Here is an 18065-nt window from a genome sequence, read left to right as displayed (position 1 = left end):
CACCCGATCACAGTCTGTACCACGACAAATGATCGTTCACCAGCTGCTCAGCAAGAATAAACATAAATACCAGAAACATTACTGAATAATCACCACTGAATCCCAATACCAGAAACATTACAGTCTAATTGATTGTTCAATTTATGTAAACAGTAAACGTTTGTATACAACTTTATTGATAATGAATGCTAGTAATACAAAGACTATGTTTGTACAACATTATAAGCCCAGAATAGAAGCTGCAGGTATGACAACTGAAGAATCAAACCTCGCCAAATGTAGGCAAATACACAATCCAAATTATAAACCAAACCAAATCCAATACATCAATAAACCACACCAAGGAAATTGCACCATTGGCTGAATCCCATGAAACCATTTCATAAGGCCTCATCGCGGCTGAGGACTTAATACATCGCTTTCTAAATTAAGGGACATTACTCCAATTAATTCTTTTTGTCTTGCGTCATCCCAAATTAAGTCTGTTGCTAAGCACTCTTTCAACTGAGTAACCACAATATTCATAGGCGGCCTTTTGTCAGAAGCAATGGTTACACACAACAATGCTATTTCTACAGCTTTCCAGACAGAATTAACATCAACATTGTCCCTTATCCTCGAATCAACAATAACTTTGGCGTCCCCTTCCTTAATTCTGGACCTGACCCACTGAACTATGTGCTCACGGTCATAATCGGTCCCTACAGCTGGCCGTCCTGTGATTATTTCTAGGAGGACAATTCCAAAACTATAAACATCACTTTTCTCAGTCAATCGATTTGATCTGTAATACCTGCGAGCCAGAAACAAGGTAAAATTTACACGCTACTAATTGAGCTGATACATCCAATAAGACTTAGCTTTGTCACATTAGTGCATGCATAGTCTTTGAAAATAATAAGGCGCTAGGATTAGGACGATATATGTGTATGGTTAATACGTACTCAGGATCAAGGTAGCCAGGAGTTCCAGCAACTTCTGTGGTTATGTGACTAGCAGCTTCGAATGGGATAACTCTGGACAAGCCAAAATCTGAAAGTTTACCTTGAAAATTCTCCGTGAGTAAGATATTTGTTGATTTTACGTCTCTGTGGATTATTGGTCGCTTGCAACCGTGATGCAGATACTCAAAGCCTGTGATAGTTTATGTACTGGTGTCAACATTATGGTAATAACGCGTACAAATGTTTTTTAAACTGAAAATTCACGTGAGAGGGTGGACAATTTAAGCTTATTGGCTAACCTTCTGCAGCATCAATCGCGATCCAAATTCTCTGTTCCCAACTCAGGACATATGAAGTTCTACCTGTATACAAGTGCAACTGGTTATCACAAGCTAAAAAGTAAACCTCCCAAGGTACTTTTATCCTTCAAATTTCTAAGTTGTTATATGTGTTTGTCCCGCTACTTGGAACTTAGTAACTTATATATTTTTGCTAATTAGCTTTTACAATTTGGACCTAAATAGGGTGTAATACAATTTGGACACTGCCTTCTGTGGTAATACAATAAGGATCCAGCACTGCTACTGGTTCAATGTTCTATAGTTCTGCCTGAATCTATACGTGACAATAGTTTTTGTTTGTTATATGTAGATTCAAGATTGACTTGGTGTTGGTAAATAGCTTGAAATCATATACTGATTGCATCAGTTCTAGAGGTTGGTAGGAAATGACGGTTAGTTATATTGATCCTATTCAGTTCACATTCTTCTGGTATAATATGAACCAGGTGAATCATACATAGTCTCGGGCTCTCAATCTGCGTTACAATTTTATCCAACCTTGGCTATTTGTTAGGTTTTTCATGTCTCAAAACTTCCTAATTGTACTTAAGGTAAAATTTATAAGTGATGATTCTGCCATAGCATGTACCTGCTAGATATCTTTCTAGATCTCCATTGGCCATGTATTCGTAGATAATTCCTAAATGCTTTTTTTCCTTGCAGTAGCCGACAAGAGCTGTTAAATTTTTATGATGAATTCCCATAAGAAGCTTAGCCTGCAATTTAGAGTCAGATTTAATGTGTCAATGAACATTAGGATAACAAAAAGATGCAGGCAACTGGTACGACAAATTTGTTTTGCTAAAAATATTTTTTGACAGTTCTCGGTTAGGATAGTATGCAAAAATAGATAATAGTTATGTCTTTTTGCTGAAACTGTATGGTTTGGAATTTTCAATTCTGTATGAGTTGGTCTATAAAACTATAAACTTATCAACAAAGGATAGCTCTATCAGATGTAAGGTGGAGGTTGAATTATTTGTATAACTTGCCTCGGTCTGGAACTCCTTGTAGCCCTGAGCTGATGTTGCTGAGAGCATTTTAACAGCAACTTGGTTATTACCAATACGGCCATGATATACTGTGCCAAATCCTCCTCTTCCAACAATTTTCTCCAAATTGTTGGTGATTTTTAGGATTTCAGAATAGGTGAAGCGACGCTTCATGGTCTCCAAGGAGATATCCTTATTAAGTTCTGCAAAATTTACTTTCTAATCACACTGAAATTTCCATTTATCCTGAAAAAAAGGCAGCATTGATAATTTATACCTTTTTGTTTTCTATATCTTACTATCAACAGGATAATTATTAGAGCAATAAGGATCAGCACAACCGCAGAAGCAACTGCAGCTGCTATCTTAATTGTAGACTTGTTACTGCTCTTTTTGCATGAAGATGACTGGCATCGATTTGTGTCTCCACCTCCCAGACTTGCATCCGTGCTATATGTAATGAACCAAACAGTAAGATTTCTTATCTATGCACAATTTGCATTCAATTTGCTCTGTTTTACCAATAAATTTTGCAAAAATGATATTAGGTATCATCAGTGAGGCTCTGTCTTGTATTGTTTGTTTCACTAAAGACATAACTGGAATACATTTTTAGTCTATCATTAATATGATGGAGGTAAAGCACACCTTAGTAACAAAAGTCCACTTTCGGACTTTTTTAGGAGGTCCGAGGGAACTGAACCTGTGAAATTGTTTCCTTTTATGTTTCTGCAAAATTAAAATAACTATTAGTACTGCACTTATAATTTTTACTGATCTTATAAATGTATTTGTGCACCAGATAGCAGATGCACAGACATATCTGTATGGTGCAAGTTATAACATTACCTTGAATTAAGAGGAGGTATACAAAATATTGCCATTACAGTGAATGGACAACATTGAAATGCTTCAATAAATCGTACAAATAAACTGAGGGTGAACAACTAATAGCAGGCTTCAAGATAAACTTACAGGATCCTCAAGAAGGTCAGTTGCGATAAAAAATCAGGTATCTTCCCCGACAAGTTATTGTTTGACAAATCCCTAAAAATTCATATGATTTCCATGTGTTTAGCTGCATTAGCACAACATAGTTTAACTTTGTCAGCAGGATTAGTATCCAATGTTCTTACAGAGATCTTATCATTCTGAGGTTGGCTATAGAAGACGCAATATTCCCATGTAATCCGCTTGAGGATAAGTTCCTAAAAACAAGTTGAATTTTGAATTTAGTAAATATGAAGAAGAGTTACTGATTTGTAAATTTAATTAAATTAAAAGCAAGTGCTTACAAGGATGTGATCCTTGGCAAATCAGAGTCATTATAGCTGCATCCAATACCGTTCCATGCATGAGCCTGTGGTGCACACGGATCTCCTTGCCAGTTTTCTTTTTGAACTTTATAAACCGACTTAATGTCCATGATGGAACTAGCTAAAAAGGTGACAAAGGATGAACTGCATATTATGCTGAAATAAAGATCTAGGATTGTTTACTTCAGTTCTGTTATCTATTTTTCATCTTATCCAGTCTCAACTCTCATATATGTGCATGGATAGTTCATAGTTTCATGTTTTGAGAGTACAACAATCTGATGACACTTTCAATCCTTGGAAAAAAATAACAAAAAGTGGAATAAAAATTACCATCTTGATCATCAGTTTGTGATTGCTGAAATTTCCTAACAGAATAAACCTCTAATGCGTTTATGATAGGGGGTAGAGTTGACCTTTCGGTTTTCTGCATCACAATCTCATGCCTAGACGCTGATAACTCAGGTCCAGTACTGAATACTGAACTAGGAGTCTGATAAGACGGAGTTATAGGCAGATCGTTAGGAGTCCAGAGGTTCCCATTCAAATACATATTGAATTCTCTGGTTTCATTGCTTTGCAGTGTCTGCACCTCACCATAGTGCAAGCAGATTATAAAACGATCAGATGCATTTAAAGGTACCCATGAAATTTTCAACGGTTCACTACTATTGTCCGGTACAATAGCTGTCCTCATGACTTTATAGGGTACATTGAAATCTGATTCCCTCCATGTTTCCAGATTATTTACTAACGAACTGTTGAGGTAAATAATTGGATCCCATATTCTATCATATATGTCGTCGTTGTACCTGTTATTTGTAATTTCAATTTAGTATTAGTACATGACTCGGTAACAAGAGACAATTGTACATGTTACACATCAAAGCATAGATGAAGTACCTGTGGAATAGAAGTGTTTCACCAAAATCTACCCGTGCAAAAAGCTGCAGGGATCCAAATTCAGCTGGATACCAGGTATAACTAACGTACCTCAACTCGAGTGCTGATATGAAAGGCGTTCCTTGTCCTGTATTTACCAGACAAACGTAAATATATTCTGATGATTGGACATGGATGATCTCTGTTGATACACGAGAATTTGTTTCACTGAATGATATTTTATCCCATTTCTCAACTCCAAGATGTATCTCAAATTGTGGGATTAGGCCTTTTGAGTCATAGTTTCCGTACATAAACCATGCACGAATCAAGTACCTATGACCAGGTCCTTGAACAGGCTTCAGGGTATAACAGTTTCTAATTCCCCGAGGAAAGCTTCTGAGTGCCAAAAACTGTTGTGGAACGTCTGAAGTCTGGTAAATTGGCAGTATGGTCTTGCTTTCACCGGCATCAGTGAAGCCGGAATCTGATACGTAGTTTAAGTTAGTCAGTTTGTCCGTGTAGCTGGAATTTGCAGAAATTCCGCAGTCTATGCTTATAAAACCTACATGACCATGAAACTGTGTTAGCTTTGGCATTTTTGCAAGGAAAATCATGTTAAGTAACCAGTCACACTAAAACCTTAAGATGGTAGAGGAAGGCCCGAACAAGATCTTATATTATACTCTTTAACAAATCAAACATGTTATACCTATGTAGATTGTTAAATTTTTCTTACCTGATTGATCATGTTGTGAGTGAACTATAAGCGGAAGATGGAGGATAAGTAGTAGAGACACAAAACATGCCACAGAAAACAATCTCATCTTTGTGCACCAAGTATTTGGTGATGATGAATACCAATACCAGTATGAAGAAATACAATCTCATCTAATAACAATCTCATCTTTTTACTATGTGTTTCAGTAGTTCATTTTATGTATGAAGAAATTATTTTTTCCAAAGTAAACCTCACGCACTCGAGCCGTTGACGGCTCGTGCAAGAGCTCTACCAGTACACCAACCCTTTGTTGGCGGCTGATACGTGTTAAAGAACCAGTTACTCTAAAACCTCAAGGTGTTAGGGAACCTGAGTTCTCTGTGAGGGGAACTCTGATACCATGTCAAGAAACCAATTACTCTAAAATTTCGAGATGTTAGAGAATAGTCATTTCCGGTATCTTATATTAATAAGTTGTTTTGCCTCAGGCAAATCGTTGACGATGACAGTACGGATGATGCAAGTGCAGTACTTCTAATATGCAAGTCTCACTGTTTCTGAGCTAAAATAGTTACCCAATTGTAATTTTTCACTTGTTTATGAATGTAAGATAATTGTTTAATATGTGAAGTGTACAAATCATATAAGTTGAAAAAAATATAAATAACATAAACAGAATAAAATGTTACGTCAACTGCGTCGTCACGTAGGGAAATAGCCAACTAGGACTAAATGCAATAATCTTTAACAAATGTTACTAATTTATTTTTGGATGACATCTACTATCTTTTACCTTAGCTAGCACTGAGGACCGGGTCTAAAGTCTAAACGAGAGCTACAATTAATTTATATACATATGTTAAGTTGTTCGGGGATAATTTGCCTTATAGGAAGTTGTTCCCCGACCATCGTTGGATGGAATACAGCTGCTGCAATGCTTCATTGCGGTAGTACTCACATGCCGCAATAAAACTTTGTCGCAATAAAACTTTGCGAAAACCTGCAATGAAACATCGTGGATGGTGTATCCCAACCAAGTTGGTTGGGAATAATTTGTCTTATATATAAACATGATACTGTTATAATATAATAATGATTGTCAAAAATTAATCAAGAAAACTCAAAACTTATCGAGCAAGACTTGCACAACTTCTCAGATAAAAAACTTACTAAGGAAGAATTTTGATTAAAATCCTATCTTATCTTTTCGTAATATGTACAATCCTATCCTATTTTTCTGTAAGTATAAATAGGAACTTCAGTTATTGAAATCATACACACTGAAAATCATATTGAAATACAATTATCTATTCAAATTCTACTCTCTCTATATGTGCATTTATTAAGTCATACATTATCTAGTAATTCAAGGTTTACAACACGTTATCAGCACGAGTCTCTGCCCGAGCAAGTTTTATTTACGAAGGAGGTATTGTCCAAGTAAGCTCTATTCACGAAGGAGGTATTACCCAAATAAGTTTCATTTAACGAAAGAGGTACAACTTAATTTTACTCGCGAAATCGTGTCAACTCAAACTTGTTCCACAAAAGAGGTATGACTTAATTTTGCTCATCTTTGTGCTAAGATATTAATTTTATCGTCTTTACAGATTCATTTATATTATTGCTTAAATATTATAAAGATGGCTCTCTCGTCAAGTAGTAATCAAAAGTTTCCTGGTTGGCTATGTCGTCGTAACTTTTGTACTAAATTATTATGTATATTGTTTAAACTTACTTCCTCAATTATGTGACATATTATACCATATTTTAAATATTTGTCTTAAACTCAGAATGACAAACCTTGCAAAATTAGAGTTTGTTGCGTTGGATGTGTCAAGGGATAATTATTTATCTTGGGTGCTAGATGCAAAATTACATCTTAGTGCTAACAGGCTAAAAGACACCATAGAACCAGGAAAGACCTCAACTGTTGAACAAAATGCCAAAACTATCATTTTTCATCGACACCACATTCATGCAAATTTGAAATCCGAATATCTAACTGTGAAAAATCCACTCACCCTTTGGATCAATCTCAAGTATAGGTTTGATCACCAAAAACTAGCCCATTTGCCACATGCCTGTTATGACTGGATAAATATAAGTTTGTAAGATTTTAAATCCGTCGCTGAATATAATTCTACCTTGTTCAAAATAAGCTCAAAACTAATTTTGTGTGGTGAAAATATTACTGATGCTGACATGATAGAAAAGACCTTTTCAACCTTTCACCCCAACACTATGATTCTGGCGCAACTATATAGGGAGCGCAATTTTCGGAAGTATAGCATGCTAATATCTCTTCTTCTTATCGCTAAAAAGAATAATGAGTTGTTACTGAAAAATCATCAGATACGTCCCACAGGCTCTGCCCAGTTACCTGAAGTACATAACACGTCATTCCAGAAGAATGGGCGTGGGAAAGGGCATAGAGGAGGACGAGGTTACGGACGAAAGCGTGGGCATAGAAACTTTCGAGGTCGGTTTCAAAATTATTATAACTCTAGCCACATGAAGTGGCAGCGTGATGGTTACAACAACTATGACCACCAGAAGTGGCAACATGGAGTGCCAAATAAAAGGAAGGCACCACAAGAAGAAGATTATAGGGATATCTGTCTCAGATGTGGGGCACATGGGCACTGGCGACGTACTTGTCGCATACCGAAACATCTAGTTGACCTCTACGAGGCAAATTAAAAGAATAACGGAAAAAGGGTGAAAATAAATTTTGCTAGTCATAATCTAAGTGAAGAACAAAACAACAAGATCTCAAATGAACCAGACATTGGTGTTAACCTTTATTATGATTTAGATAAGTAGATTTTATTTGTATTTCTTTGATGTGATGTTTTCAACGTGCTTGTTTTAATATTCTGCTTTCATGTACTTGTTTTATGTTCTTGTATTATGTACGTTATTTGCATAATAAAATTGTTGTTCACTTTTATATACACAGTATAAATATAGGAGATATATGTATTGCTGACTGCGCGACCACTCACACAATTTTACAAAATCAGAAATTTCTCAAAGTTGACTAAAACCAACTCACACGTTTGGATGATTTCAGGAACATCAAATATCATAGAGGTTTTTGGGAAATCCAGTTTTATACTATCAAATGAGACACAAATTCACATACATGATACTCTATATTCTAGCAAATCCACTGGGAATCTTCTGAGTTTTAAAGATATTTGTCTTAATGGTTTACATATAGAAACTACTAGAGAAAATGAAAAAGAATATATCCTTATCACCTCAATCACCTCAGAACATAAGAAGATCTTAGAAAAATTACAATCAACCTCATCTGGATTATATGATACCGAAATTGGAGTAATCGAGTCTCACGGTATCACTACTCCCAAAAATATAGATCTGAATTCACTCACTCTTTGGCATGAAAGACTTGGTCATCCAGGAGTATCAATGATGCGTCGAATTATAGAAAATTCTACGGGACATCCCCTTAAGAATCAAAAGGTCATGCCACGTGATGAACTTCCTTGTTCAACATGTTCTTTGGGAAAACTAATTGTTCGATCATCTCCAGTTAAACTTCAAAATGAGTCTCCAGATTTCTTAGAAAGAATTCAAGGTGATATATGTGATACTATTCACCCATCATCTGGTTCATTTAGATATTTCATGGTCCTAATCGATGCTTCAACTAGATGGTCTCATGTTTGTCTAAATACATCATTTGCCAAACTTCTTGCTCAAATAATCAAATTACGAGCCCAATTTCCTGATAATCCTATCAAATCAATTCGACTTAATAATGCCACTGAATTTACATCTGCTACTTTCAATGATTATTGTATATTAGTAGGAATCTCTCTCGAACACCGCATAACTCACGTGCATACACAAAATGGTTTAGCAAAATCGTTAATTAAAATACTTCAGTTGCACGACCCTTACTTCTAAGATCTAAATTACCCACTTTTATTTGGGGTCACGCAGTACTTCATGTCGCAAATATAATTAAGATAAGATCATCTGCTTACCACAAACAATCTCTTCATGAATTAGTTTTTGGTCAAACCCCTTATATTTCACATTTTAAGATCTTTGGTAGTGTCGTATATGTTCCAATTCTCCCTCCACAAAGATCTAAAATGGGACCGCAAAGAAGAGTAGGTGTATATGTTGGTTTTAATTCACCATCTATTATAAGATATCTTGAACCATTAACTGGTGATATCTTTACTGCTCGATATGTTGATTGTCATTTTGATGAGTCTGTATTCCCTCAATTAGGGGGAGATAATGTTTTGCATAAGTTAAATTCTGAATTATCATGGAATGCATCAGGTTTAAGTGATATGAATCTATGTACTAAACAATGTGAATCCGAGGTTATAAGAATCATTCATATGCAAAATATTGCTAATCAAATGCCAGATGCTTTTAATGATTCTAGACATGTCATAAAATCACATATACCTGCTGTTAATGCACCGGAAAGGGTTGAAATCCCTATTCATAAAGCAATTCATGAAAAATTGATTGGCAATTTAAAACCACGCCAGAAACGTGGTAGACCTATTGGTGCAAAAGATGTTATACCACGAAAACGGAAATTGATTGGACATGCCCCTGAAGTGGCAAGTGTTCCAGAAAATACCCCAGAAGCGGTATTACCTCCTGAAAAGGCTCGAGCCCCAGAAATGGCTATATCAAATACCCCAGAAGCGGTATCACCTCCTGAAGAGGTTAAAACCCCTGAAGTGGCTGTGAAAAAACCATCAAAAGTGGTATTGCCTCCAGAAGAGGATATTGCCTCGGAAGTGGCACATGCTTCAATAGAAGCAAAGGTACCTGAAAATTATGAGATCTCAGTGAGTTATGTACATAACGGGAAATTATTGGATCGTGGGAGTATTGAGGTTGATGATGTATATACTTTTTCCGTGACATGTGATATTATTATGAACTCCGATCCCGAACCACAAAGTGTGGAAGAATGTCGGCAAAGAGATGATTGGCCAAAATGGAAAATCGCAATACAGGAAGAATTGCAATCCTTGCGCAAGAGAAATGTATTTGGACCTGCAGTCTAAACCTCAGCTGGTGTGATCCCCATCGGGAATAGATGGATGTTTGTATGAAAATGAAATGAGAGAAATAAAATTGTGAGATATAAGGCCCGACTGGTAGCCCAGGGATTCTCTCAAAGGCCTGGATTTGATTACAAGGAAACTTACTCTCCTATGATGGATGGAGTCACTTTTCATTTTCTGATAGGTATAGATTTTATGGAAAGATTGGAAAGACGTCTCATGGACGTTGTAACAACCTACCTTTATGGATCACTTGATAGTGATATTTATATGAAAATACCTGAAGGATTAAAGATAGATGAAATTAAGCCTCGACATTTATACTCAGTTAAATTACAACGATCATTATAAGGCTTAAAACAGTCTGATCGTATGTGGTACAACAGGCTTAGTTAATATTTATTAAATGATGGGTATGTCAATAATCAAGTGTGTCCATGTGTGTTTATCAAAAGGTCATCAATTGGTTGTATTATTATTGTTGTGTATGTGGATGATTTGAATATTGTAGGTACTTCCGAAGATATTACTAACGTCGCTGCTTATTTGAAAACTGAGTTTGAAATGAAAGATCTTGGAAAGACAAGATTTTGTTCAGGCATACAAGTGAAACACTTATCTTCGGGTATACTTGTTCATCAGTCCACTTATATAGAAAAGTTTCTTGATCGGTTCTACATGGACAAAGCTTATCCATTAACGACACCAATGGTTGTTCGATCACTCGAAGTTGAAAATGATCCATTCCGACCCAGAAAAGAAGATGAAGATGCACTTGGGCCTGAAGTTCCATATCTTAGTGCTATTGGAGCTCTTATGTATCTTACAAATAACACAAGACTCGATATTGCTTTTTCTGTGAACCTGTTGGCAAGATTCAGTTCTAATCCAACTAAAAGGCATTGGGATGTGATCAAACACATATTCAGATATCTTCGTGGGACAATTGATCTCGGGTTATTCTTTCCACATAGTTCAAGGTCACAACTGACTGGATATGCAGATGATGGGTACATGTCAGATCCTCATCTTAGACGATCACAAACATGTTATCTATTCACATATTACGGCACTGCAATCTCTTGGAAGTCTACAAAACAGACTATGGCAACAACTTCATCAAATCACGCAGAGTTACTTGCAATTCATGAAGCAAGTAGGGAATGCATTTGGCTAAGGTCTGTAATTCAACATATTCGAGAATCGTGTGGATTATCAAGTATTTCAGACACAATTTTGTTCGAAGATAATACAACTTGTATCAGATAGTTAAAGGAAGGATATATCATAGGGTATCGAACCAAACATATCTTACCAAAATTCTTCTATACGCATGAACTGTAGAAAAATGGTGATATTGATGTACAACAAGTGCGCTCATGTGATAATCTTGCTGATTTTCTTACAAAGTCACTACCCACATCAACATTTGAAAAGCTACGGAATAATATTGGCATGTGGAGATTGAGAAACTTACTATAATAAGATATCAAAGTGTGAGATGTTAAATTTAGGGGGAGACTGTACTCTTTTTCCTTCGTCAAGGTTTTTATCCCACTGGGTTTTTCCTTGCAAGGTTTTAACGAGGCAGTTAATCTCTGTAGTAAACTAACATTTGACAATCAAGGGGGAGTGTTATAATATAATAATAATTGTCAAAACTTACTCAAGTAGACTCAAAACTTATCGAGGAAGACTTGCACAGCTTCTCTGAGAAGAAACTTAGTAAGGAAGAATTTTGATTAAAATCCTATCTTATCTTTTCGTAGCACGTGCAATCCTATCTTATCTTTTCGTAGTACGTGCAATCCTATCTTATTTTTCCGTAGTACGTGTAATCCTATTTTATCTTTTCGTAGTACGTGCAATCCTATCATATCTTTCTGTAAGTATAAATAGGAACTTCAATTATCGAAATCATACACACTGAAAAATATATTGAAATACAATTATCTCTTCAATTTCTACCCTCTCTATATGTGCATTTATTAAGTCATACATTATCTAGTAATTCAAGATTTACAACACGTTATTTACAACATATACAAATTATAACTCAAGTTATAATTATTGATTATAAAAAAATTCATTGGTATATTTATTTATTGATCGGTAATTTAGTTATTTTCGATAATTTAGTAATTATTTATATAGTTTAGTGATAATCATTAAATTATTAATATATAATTTATATTTATATTTAGTGATTTTCAGTATGTGAATTAGTGATTTACAGAGTTTTATCATTTGTATTTTAGTTTAGTTTGTAATAAAGTAAGATTATATATATATATATTATTTATCAAGTATAAATATATAAAACTAAATTAGTAAAATTAAAATAAAATAATGTTTTTTCTTAAAAAAATCATTGAAAAGCGTTAATTTTTTGTTTAAGTTTTAGGTGTTAATTTTTCAGAAAAAATCTATATATTTAGTAGAATTAAATTTTATGTTTTATGAGACGTAATTTTAAATTATTTATGTGATTTCAAAATAGAATTAATGGTTTTTTCACTCTTAAGAAAGGCTCTATGAAGAATGATGACATGTAATTCATTTAACTATTATTTTTCATCTCAATAATTAATTGACCTAGTAAATTTAAGGAACACGCTTACAAATTTCATTTGTTAATTTTTGTGGATGTGAACTTCCCCGCTTACGTGTTAAGATGCTAGTCTTTATCAATCATCGGTATCCATTGTTCTGAATTGTTCAAAGGTGTATAAAAATTTGATTCACGTTCTCGTTAACAGATTTGAGATCTCACAATTCAAACTTTATTTATTTTGAAACAGAAGAAGTTTCTCAGAAGATTTGGGAGATTATGAAATAAGATGAAGAGGAAAAAGACTTTCGAATATTTATTTTGAAACGGAAGAAGTATAATTTGACGTCTAACAATTTAGATTTATACCAAAGGGCATAAATGTAACAGAAGTGAAACTGTATTACCTTAATGTTGTGATATATTATTTGATTAAAAGGAAACAAAACATATACAAATTCTTTTACTTATCCAAACATATTATTTGGTATTTTAATTGACCTCCAAACGGGATATTAGTAGTCGTTTAGGAGATTTTAGACGGTTACCAGGATTGAGATTTTAATACAAAAATGTATCAGAACCTCGTCATTCCCTTTCCCATTAACCGGGGTCAACTCTCGTGATCCAACAGCCTCCGCAAAATATATTTGGTTAATAAGTGATGCTAGTTGTTATGGAAAGACCTTGCTTTAGTTAGGCTATTGTTGACAATGAAGAACAGGTTCTCACAACATGAAATATGCAGAAAACTTGTTTATGACAGGAATCAAAGATGGAGTATCAAACATGGAAGCCCAATGTACTACGTTTCGTCCCCATAGGATTCAGCCCTGCCTGGCTACCTGTACCGGGAAACCTGAAACTCACTCCCTTAAGCAAGTTCTTTAGCATTGCAGCCGATCGCAATCTGTACCACGACAGATGATCATTTACCCGCTGTTGAGCAACTAATTCAAAGCTCAAATTACCTGTCACATTTCCAACATCCCTTATATTCGTTTTAGATTCATTTAATATGACATGATTCAAGTCGATCATACATATGTTGTACAGATTCATCATGTTAAAGAGTATAAGATCATGTTTAGACCTTTCTCGACCACCTTAAGATTTTAGACGAACTGGTTACTTAATATAATATCAGAGTTTGTTGGTGTTGTAGCGAAAAGTATCGTACGATTGAGGGAGGATGTTAAAGAGTACAACACACCCCATTAAAATTATTGCCTATATATTTTTTTTTAATTTATTAGTGCTTTTCTCCTCTGGGTCTTCCATAAAATAATTGGTGTGAATTTCCCCACTTGGCCTAACTTGCATTCCTTCTACATCCTCCTCAGGGAGACCCCTTCCTTCATACCTTCTTCTGCGAAATTCTTTAACATCCTTGCGATAGCAATCGTGTGTTTCATACTACGACCCTCTTAAACTACCCACTCCATTAGGTATAGGAAACTTTATCATCAAAAGATGTATTAATGTTATCACCCTGAAAGCTTGCAACCAAGGTCTGCGCACCGACACATTATGTACAGATTACTGGTCCAACACCTTGAACTATAATATCTGTGTAACGGAAAGAGCTCATTCTCCAAGTGTGACGGGGAGTCTAATCGAACCCATGACTTTTACTGCTTCCCCGATAAGCTATAGACATGTGCATCTTCATAATTCATATCACTGTCTGGAAATCCCAACTTCTTGTAAGTGCTATAGTAAAAGATATTTGCAAAAATTCCGTTGTCAAGGAAAACTCGATGGCCGTTCATTGACCCGATGAACATGGTTATCATAGCGCATCATTATGAGGATAGTGCACCCATCTTGATTCCATTTCCCGGAAAGTAATATCATCGGATTCTACCTTAAATACCTTTGGTGGTCTATCTTCCAAGCTATGAATGTTAGTCGGAGGTTGGTATTTTGCTTCCCTAGCATGTCTCTCCAATGCCCGATTACTATCATCAATAATTGGATATCCTCCAAAAAATTCCCTAATGCTTCCATCTCTCTGGAACTTGACATCCGCTGGTTTCTCATCAGGGTCTACTCGTGGATGATGCTCTTCATCTTTCCCTTTTTCATCATTTCCCCTGCATCATTTAACCCTATCTATCCATTTTCTCATATAGCCAGCCTTGATCAATTTTTCAACTTCATCCTTCAGGTGACGACACTCATGGGTATCATGTCTGGTAGACTCATGGTATTCACAATATTTCTTCTTGTAACTATTTTTCCATGAAGTCAAACGCTCCGGCTTCTTGAAGAGTCCCCTGTCTTTGTTAACTGCAAAGAGGCGAACAATAGACGCGGCCAAAGGGATATAGTTGCTTACCCTTTTTTCATAGTTCGACGGCGGGCTCCATTCTCTCCTCATACTTGTAGCATTCACTCGATTGGAACTTCGAGCGTTTCGTCGATATTCCGAACTTGTAGACCTATCCCTTTCCTTAGCTCACCCTACTGGATTGCTTGCACTATCATTCTTTTTAGTCTCAGCAAGCGATTATTCAATTTCCTTGAAGGACTCAACTTGAGCAAGCACATTAGTGAATGTCGCCGGATCCTTCCTTTGTAAGTATTTCCAGAAATCTGTTCCCACACGCAACCCAGCAATAAGAAAGCTCTTCAACGTCTCATCTGTTGCACCTCTCACCAAGGTAGACCCCACATTGAACTTTTTGAAATATGACGTCAAGATTTCACCTTCCTTTTGTTTTACATTTGCCAATATGGTAACGGGTGGAGTATATTTCACAGCAGCTTGGAACTGAGTTAGAAACAAAGTTTTCATTTATTTCCATGACGTGATAACTCCTGGACCAAGTTTCTGAAACCACTGTTGAGCACCTTCTCTAAAAGTGGCCGCCAAAAGATGGCATCGTGCTAAGTCAGGTACTTGATATACATCCATCTCAATGTTGAAACGCCCCATAAACTCCACGGGGTCAGAATTCCCATGGAAATGCAACCAGTGGGTAACTGTGCTTCTCTCACAACAGCAGAGAAGGGAGACGGGGCTTGCGAAGTTGTTGTAACCCTTCATCCTTTCAAGTAATTAAGAAACTCCTTTAAATCATTTACATTGAATGTACCAAATCCCAGTATAGTCTGCATATTAGGTTGTGGGGGCGGTTGTTGTTGTTGATGTCCTGCATGATTGCCCTCTAGGTGTATCGCCCCTCGTCATGAGGTCGTGGTTGTGGGATATCACCATTTTGATTTTGAGTTTTCCCTTGAACATGAGGTCCTCCTTGGTCGCGTCCTCGGGCTTCTCCATTATTTTTTGGTTGCTCTTGAGTTTGAGCGCCATCCTCACCAGGAGGACACTTCCTAGCTCCATTGCAGGTAGTACTATGAGAAGCAATAGGAACAATGACAAGGCCCCTTCTATCCTTTGAGGGCGCGCTCTCCCGCCTTTCATGAGGGGTCGTTCTCCCTTGATGATATCCTAATCTTCCTCGACCATTCCTTTGATAACCTCATCCATAACCTCCAATCCAACCATATGGAGGGGCACGCTCGTATTCGCGGTACCGCGCTCTATCACCCGTTTGGGATGTTAGGGGCACACGCGTTGTATCACGGGGTCTCGTTTCTCCATCGTTACCTTATTTTTGTCATTCTAATAGCAACATCCTCAAGTCATCATTTCTCAACTTTATGCCAACCTTCATTTCAGGGTTGAGAAATCTCTCTGTTCTTCACCTTGATTCTGAATGTCTTTCGCACGATGACGTTCGTCCATCGTACTTTCAGATCTATGAGGATGTGGGGTTAACTGTTTATCATTACGAGGCTTTTCTCTCCCATTAGTATCTTCATCAACAAGCTCCACAATAGGCTCGACATCATCAGAATACTCCAAGCGATGCAGGGTGATTTGAGGGTTTTCTTCGTTAGCTTAACCACAAACATCCTGAGTGTTCCCTTCAACCATAGGGGCGTTCCCCACAGCATGGCCATGACGGGGATAACGACGGCCTCTTCTTGTGTTGCGACGTTCCACCGTGTTTAACCTTGAATTAAACCTATTCAAGATATCCCCAATGTGATACGGCTACTCCAAGATATCAGCGTTTTTGATGAGTACAGGTGGTGTCCCTCCAACATCCGGAACCCGTGGAGGATCTGCCACGTTTCTGGGCACGTGGGTTTCATGCTGAGTGTAGCCGCCCACAACATCTCCTTCAGATCTTCTATCGCTCCCATCACAAGAACTTTCATCACGATTGTAAGACATATTTTTCTCCTAAGATTATGATCTTGATCAACACCCCTCCTTCAAGCATCAATTTGTTGACGGAGGAATCCGGTAACAACAAAGTTTGAGGTTTCTCGTCGGAATCAAGATCTGTGACAATGGTTCTTTACCATAAAATCAAGCGGTGTGTGGTGTTTATATGTTAATTGATGGCTGAGATTGATTAGGGTAGTGGTGGCTCATTATCATCTCTCAACTTCTAACCCCTTTCAATGTGTCTACGTACCCTTTATACAGGGATCAAGCCTGGCGTAGTTTTTGGGAAACAAGAAATTTAATGGGCTTAGACTTCTTGTTCCAAGGCCCGGTAGAAGTCCTTCCAGAATCCATCTTCCGGTAGCTTTAGGAATGTCCAACTATGAGGCTCAACCGCGAAGGCTCAAGGCTCATTCGTAATTGTAGGACTTCACGGATAGTGCATCTCTCTGCACAAGGATAACACTCCGCTACAACTATCTTCCTTGATCTATGAACGCATGTATAGCCACGGTTCACCCCAAATACCAGACGCGTCACTGTCCCCCGAATGAGGATAACCCACCAGATAGCAGGACAGATGATCCCAAACTCTTGGGTGTAAAGTGCAGGATGACTCCAAGTTCTCCAACGAGGACACCCGTTGAATACAAGAACAGAGCTCCCAAAACACACACCAATATTAACCCCGCATCCCCAACGAGGACACTCGTTGAATACAGGATGAGACCTTCAATCATCAGGCATACCCCTGGAGGCGTTTAAACTTTTCACGGACATCCCTTCCTTGACCGACTCAAAGAGGGAATTCTTCAAAGAGTACCTACAACAAATACGTTAGTAAAAATAATCCTCCATTGTTCCCTCTATGTTTGCACTCTTCTTGAGTTTGCTCTTGGTTGCCTTGTCCTAGATGAGGACAAGCCCAAAATATCCAAGTAAATCCAAAACCATACATTTCATTAGGCCATGACGCATTCTCACCTTGTGGAATGCA

At 37.0% G+C, this 18065-nt stretch overlaps 3 protein-coding genes across 3 annotated transcripts; 2 read left to right on the top strand and 1 right to left on the bottom strand.

Moving 5' to 3' along the window:
• Positions 1–233: 233 nt before the first annotated feature.
• LOC141704749 (putative leucine-rich repeat receptor-like protein kinase At2g19210) lies at positions 234–5074 on the bottom strand. The gene is made up of 12 exons (XM_074507935.1): positions 4497–5074; positions 3927–4405; positions 3573–3714; positions 3414–3485; positions 3253–3324; positions 2926–3006; positions 2555–2757; positions 2278–2480; positions 1875–2001; positions 1244–1306; positions 945–1134; positions 234–793 (listed from the first exon to the last, which is right to left on the bottom strand). Exons 1-12 carry the CDS (start codon positions 5072–5074, stop codon positions 391–393), a joined length of 2613 nt encoding a protein of 870 aa, XP_074364036.1. The 3' UTR covers positions 234–390.
• A 2366-nt stretch (positions 5075–7440) lies between these two features.
• Positions 7441–7899, top strand: LOC141704740 (uncharacterized). The gene has a single exon (XM_074507926.1). The coding sequence runs from the start codon at positions 7441–7443 to the stop codon at positions 7897–7899; it is 459 nt and encodes a 152-aa protein (XP_074364027.1).
• A 2781-nt stretch (positions 7900–10680) lies between these two features.
• LOC141704732 (secreted RxLR effector protein 161-like) lies at positions 10681–11540 on the top strand. The gene is made up of 2 exons (XM_074507921.1): positions 10681–10684; positions 10783–11540. Exons 1-2 carry the CDS (start codon positions 10681–10683, stop codon positions 11538–11540), a joined length of 762 nt encoding a protein of 253 aa, XP_074364022.1.
• Positions 11541–18065: the final 6525 nt, after the last annotated feature.

Source organism: Apium graveolens, chromosome 2, assembly GCF_009905375.1.
Source record: "Apium graveolens cultivar Ventura chromosome 2, ASM990537v1, whole genome shotgun sequence".
Classification (NCBI taxonomy): Eukaryota; Viridiplantae; Streptophyta; class Magnoliopsida; order Apiales; family Apiaceae; genus Apium; species Apium graveolens.
Note: the sequence above shows the minus strand (reverse complement) of the source record. Positions and strands in the feature narration are given on the sequence as shown.